This window comes from Ischnura elegans, chromosome 7, assembly GCF_921293095.1.
Source record: "Ischnura elegans chromosome 7, ioIscEleg1.1, whole genome shotgun sequence".
Lineage (NCBI taxonomy): Eukaryota > Metazoa > Arthropoda > Insecta > Odonata > Coenagrionidae > Ischnura > Ischnura elegans.
Genome location: NC_060252.1, coordinates 84,371,297 through 84,377,296, shown reverse-complemented (window position 1 = coordinate 84,377,296; position 6,000 = coordinate 84,371,297). Strand labels below are relative to the sequence as shown.

The window sequence follows — 6,000 nt, the reverse complement described above, 5'->3', positions numbered from 1 at the left end:
GATGATGCTGTAAAGCGAAACCGGTAGTACCATTAAATTTAAAAATTGTGGAAATTGCTCCTGCTTTTTCAGTTTTCATTAACCCAGAGTGAAAGGAGAAGAAAGATGGCTAATGGCTATAATTCCGTAAATCCGGGTTCTAATTCCAGATAAGCTAAATGAATTTTTCATGGTGAAATCCATCCTCTGTGCAAAGGATTATGCATCAGTAAGCGTGATTGCGTACAAAGTTACTTGTTAAATGCAATACTTTTAGAGGAATCAACTCACTTCACCCAATCTTATTCTTGATACCCACAAAACTATACTCCAAAATAGCATAAGAGATGTCTGAGGTGCACTGAAGTTTTGAAATACTGAAATTTTGTTTTATGAGTCCTCAAGAAAATTAAGAAAAAATAGTTTTTTTCGTCACGGATAAACTCCAAAAATAGAAACCTGATTCGGTGAAATAAATATCTTTCCAATATAGGAAAACCATTCTGATAAAAATAAAAGCCTGAAATCTATGAGAAGTAATGCAGTTTAATAGGATATATAGGGCGAAGAACCCAAAGCGTGATAACCAAATCTAAGTCCGAAAATCCCGATTCGAAGCGTGAGAATCAAAAAGGATCCGAAATAATCACTAACCTGAAGAAGCAAACGACAAAGACGGAAAACTGTGGGCACATAATTTTGGAACATAGTAGAGTACTAAGAGAGAGGTATCACAAAGTATAGTTAGGCTTAGGCGAACCCGTTCGACGATATATAGGGGTTATAAAATGATTCCGCGAAACGAAACGCACAATACCGTCATCAAGATGAACGAACGAGGAAGTACTACCAATTCCCGAAAACGAATCAGAGTCTAAATGCCTTCCTTCCTGCCATGCTTTCTCGTAAATTACCCACACAGTGCAGTTTTTTTGTGCAAATCACAGACCATAGAGCTTCAGTGGAAGTTGAATGATCCAAATTAGAAGCTCTAAAGTGAACAATTCGATCTATAAAAAATTCAAAAGGAAAAAAAAGCATTTCACGATGGCAAAAAATATCATTCATGACAAACGATATATTTAAAATGCATTAGTTTTCACAAATTAACACCAACATAAGTAACAACTGCTCAACTGCAACAATGAAAATATAAAAAACGTAAATTTTACGTAAATATGTGCTTGTTTTCTTTCACAATGATTCACCTTCCATTAAAATTAATGCTTGGTTGTAATATACATACATCAATAAGCTAAATATTGCTTGGACGTAAAAGGTGCAACGGCCTACTGAAAGATTCTAATTCATTACACTTTCCAACCATGAAAGGTCTACAGTATTACTTTGAAAAGAGTTTGATGAAACTTACACACACACCTCCCTATGCGGCCACTTTTCCGTTGAACCGAACCTCTTTCCCACGTAAGCAATGTGAATTCCAAGTATTTTCTTTGTGATAACCCTTAACGATAGGAGTGCAATTATTTACATTTGCAGTAAAGTTACCTCGGAGCGCTCTATCGTGGGAGCGAATTTGGCATGTCTAACAAAGGGATAATAGGGTGGTTTCCTATTATTTTTTTATTGCCTAAATCGAACGATAATTTCTCCTGGAGTACGTATTTCACGCTTTTGGATTTTTAAATGACGATATATATTTTTCGCAATTAAATGAAAAGTGAAAATTTTCAAGCGCGCGAAAACGCGACGCGTAAGTATGAACGTCGGGAAATCTCTCCTTGTAACGTATTTCTGGTTCCCGCTCCCGCCCTGTGAGGTGACCTTGAGGCAAGGCTTAGCGCTGTAACGACGCAGGCTGCTATCGGGTAGCCGAGTACCCTGCTGGCTGGTAGCGCTTGGCTTAAATAAGGATTATTAATACCTTATCAAACGAGGAAAACTTTCCGACCTTTGCCAGTTTTAATAAGTGATTATTAAGACATGTTTCCCTCAGCTCTGCGCCTCATACATGCATTGGTAACCTCAGAAGATGTATAACTTCTATCTTCTCCTATTGAAACTAGGTCCCTGTGACGTTACGTGGAGTGGCATCGCATGGGCGCCAATCTGGCCCTTTTCAAATGAGGATAAAAATGGACCATTGCCATTCGTCTAAACCGGTATTTCTAAAACAAAATAATTTGTATATTATGAATACACTATTGGTGGGTAACGAATCGCAATCAATGCCTTTCGTTTTCTTTGATGAAGGAAACTACCCTATTAGAAAATTAATTAATGACTAATTTTACAATTACTCATTCGTGAAAACCTTACATCTCCTAAACCTCCATTCTGTGATCACCTCCATAAGCGGTCACTAAAAGCAGGAAAATTGGAAGGGTAAGTTCACTCGGGATTTCCCCGATGCGAGGGGATAAACGGAGAATCCAGAAAAAATAATAATTCACCCGCAACAGTCACCGGGAAAGAAAGGCAACTTTTGAAGAGGGAAAAGATAACCCTTCCGAGGGTAGTAGGAAGTATACCATCACTCGCGATTTCTACCACTCTCCTACCCATCGTAATACTGGCTTGCAATGCATCGTTAAGAATGGTCTGGTCATTTGAAAAATACGAAGCGGTCAGCTGAATATATTTGTAGCAGTAGGATTGCATTTTATTCTCGGTTTTAAATTGTTTTTTTTTATGTTTGGCATAAAAAACACAATTTAATCCTCATATTCCTCAAAAGGCAATTTTTTTCGGAAAACTGTGGCAACGGCGAATTACCAGGAAAAAATCCACATTTTCTTTAATTGATGATGACAATATGTACGCACTAATCATATATATTTTCGGAAACAGATCCATTAATGTAAATTTTCCGGCCTCCTGGCGGCGGGGTACAGTCCCCTCCCCGCCTGCCACACCGAAGGCCGAGGGTTCGTATCCCGCCTGGGTAGGTCATCCATAACCAAAGCATGGTTGTGTCGCAACAGGACGACACTGCCACCTACTGGTAGGTCTTCTGCCTGGATAAGGTCCCGGAGGGAGAGCGAATCAAATGCTCATTGGGAGTAACTAACACAGCTTTTATTGTTCTTGATAAGCACTGGGGGTGGGGATTTGAGGCTGGCGCGCACGGAGGTGGAATGCTTGGGCAGAGAACTTACGTGGCGGCGAGTAGGAAGAGGCGGTGCCGATGGACGTGGACCTGGTTGTACCCGGTTCGATTCCCACACGAGTCGTCGTTCGAGATCTACCGCAGCTCCCGCGTCAAGGTCCCGAAGAGTCCCCGGAGGAGAGTCGCAGCAGTCCCCGAACGACGAACTCGCTCTGCCCAAGCACTCCGCACTTGCTGTACTGCCCAGAAAAACTGTCCACCGCGGGCCACAATTTCTGCCCTATATCTCTATTTTCTGGGGGTGCGGGTGGGGGGAAAGGGGTCGCAGCGGGAAAGGGAGTGCGTGGTCCGAATTCTCGGAAATGCTCCTTAAACACACGCACCCTAGGGCGGGAAAAGTAGCGTCCCGCCTCCTTTCCCGCCACGCAGAGTATCTTCCGATCACCACAGTTGTTTGTGGATGTCCTCTGTTAACTGTTGTAAACACTCCTATATAAAGTCCAAATAGTGCTGTTTTCGGGGGAGATGGAAAAAAATAAATAGTCAAAATATTAAAAATATAAATTCACCTACTAGCGGAAATTGTCCTTTTTTACCGTAAAATTATAAGCCCCATCGTTGCCTTCATAGTCCTGTCAAGATGTCAAAAAGGGTCATCGGAGGAAAGCCTGCGGGTAGGCATAATTTTTCCGTTCAATATATATTCTGAGCTGCTGATTCCGAATATGAGGTTTAATAACAAAATGTCGTGACGCAATATAGCAAAAAATGCTTCTTGCTCAGCTTTTTTGTTTATGCAACGAAATCTATCAACTTTCAGGAATAAGTTTTCAGTTCAAAATAAAATAACGTAAAATATCCCACGAATGTTGTCCCACATTTTATTATATCTAACGAACCGTTCAAAACGCAGCGCCATTAGAAAATTTTATTATTTAACCAGTTTAAAATACCAGTTTCAACGTATAGGTGTAAAACAATTAATTTTTTTTATTCGACAATGAATACGAACTTCGTCTAACATGTCACATATGATGTAAATTCCAAATTTAAAATTGTTCTAAAGGTTAATGAAGTTTGCACTTCCAAAAGTGCTCAAAATGATTATTCTCTCGCGCCTTGCTGTCGCTAAATATTTTAAATGCCTGAAGAGTGTGGGGTAAGGCGTATTGTAACCTTGATTGAGAAATAATTGCCAAAACATTGAGGATGGTTGTTTTTGTAGCCATTGTAACTGATACATTTTTATGTGCATTCATTTAATTAATCGTTTTAATGAATACCGTGCCTTTAAAAACCCGTCACTATTTATATCCACCCTTTATAATGAAGAATGTATATCGTTGACAATATATGTTCTGTTTTGAAGTTTATTGGACCCCTCGTTCCCTGCTTCATGCTGTTCCGTTTGAGGCCCAATGCGGTGCAAAAATTTAACCTCCGCAAAAAAAGGTAGGACGCTGAATTTTAAGCATTTGTACGAAATTCTGCTGAAACTCCATAGGGTCGAGTTAATTATCGTTTTACTCAATATTTATTCGACTACAACAATATATCATTAAACATTGTTTAAACGTAAACGTTTAGCTTCTACCATAGAGTAAGTATATATATACTTACTCTATGCTTCTACGGTCGAAAGAGTGAGGAAGAACACGCGAAAAACTATGAAAACGGCGAACCGGTCGTCTTCTTGATTTTAGGAATAAGTTTAAAGTTCAAAATAAAATAACGTAAAATATCCTACAAATGTTGTCCCACGGATATCGATATCCAACGAACCGTTCAAAATCCTGCGCCATTTGAAAATTTTAGTTTTTTAACCAGTTTAAAATACCAGTTTCAACGTATTGGATAAAAATAATTGATTTCTATTTTTTCAGCAATGAATCTAACGTGTCAAATATTTTTCAAATTCCAAAGTCAAAGCATTGCTCACCCTATATTATATTTTAGTGGTGAGTCTAGGAAGGGAGCGAGGGGGGATCAGGGGAGGGGGCGGCTAACTGATCTTTGCCCCCCTAGCAAAACTCCTAGCTCAGGCCCTGCCATAGTGAGCCCCCTTCATCATTCGCATCTAAGAGGGTGGCGAGGTGACACGCGCTCTCGGCCCATGACCAGAGGGGAAAGTAGGAGCACAAGAGCTGGGACTACCCCGACCATCACTCTTCCCCTTCCTATCCCATCCCTACCACCCCCTCCTCCGACGGTCACGCGAGCCCATATAAAAGCCACAGCCTCCGCGAGCACTCCACACCTCGCCCAGTCTTTCCACGGCTCCGCAACAAGGTCTCACCCGTCTCCATCCATCTCCTCATTGCGAACGCACCTCCTGCCTGGACCCACGTCGGACGAAAGACGACCAAGATGAAAGCCGCGTAAGTCAGTCCCACCCGCACTAGATCCCCTCTCTCTCAGCGAACCGGGCGTATGGACGTGTTTAATGATTAAACTTTAATCTTTTCCGCGCCAATGAGCACTTCCAAGGGCCCTTGATCACGCGGACCATTCGGGATCTCGTTAGAACCTCCGCACTGAATTACTATTTCTTACACTTACACTTACATTAGCTATTTCTCAGCAGGATTTGGCCGGTTTTTTCACGCCCCCCTTTTTGTGTAAGCGTTTTCCTGTAAAAGAGTTTTTTCCAACAAGGCCGGAAAGTTTTACCCTCGTTTGTTCCCATGTTTTTACACTTGGTAAACGTAACTTTGTTCACATCGAATTTTGTTTATTGTTTCTTAAAGGCGTACTTCTATGGATACCTTTTGTCATAATTGACTGCATTTAATTTCAAGAGTAACTTGACACTGTATTCCTTTGCAAATATCCAATGTATGACGTGGATTAGATGGAACATTGCAGTGGAGCAACGGGACGGGTGGGGGTTTGGGGGATAAAACCTCCCACAGACCTGAGAGGAATTTTTAAGTTTAACCCATTTTACTTAA

The 6,000-nt window shown here is 41.0% G+C and overlaps 1 protein-coding gene across 1 annotated transcript in view; it reads left to right on the top strand.

The window, feature by feature from the left end:
* The first annotated feature begins 5,195 nt into the window (after positions 1–5,195).
* The window catches only part of LOC124162896, a 108,636-nt gene continuing 107,831 nt past the window's right edge, over positions 5,196–6,000 (top strand). Inside the window, exon 1 of the mRNA XM_046539595.1 lies at positions 5,196–5,427. Coding sequence (XP_046395551.1) covers positions 5,417–5,427 — 11 coding nt within the window. The 5' untranslated portion in view covers positions 5,196–5,416. The remainder of the gene's footprint in view (positions 5,428–6,000) is intronic.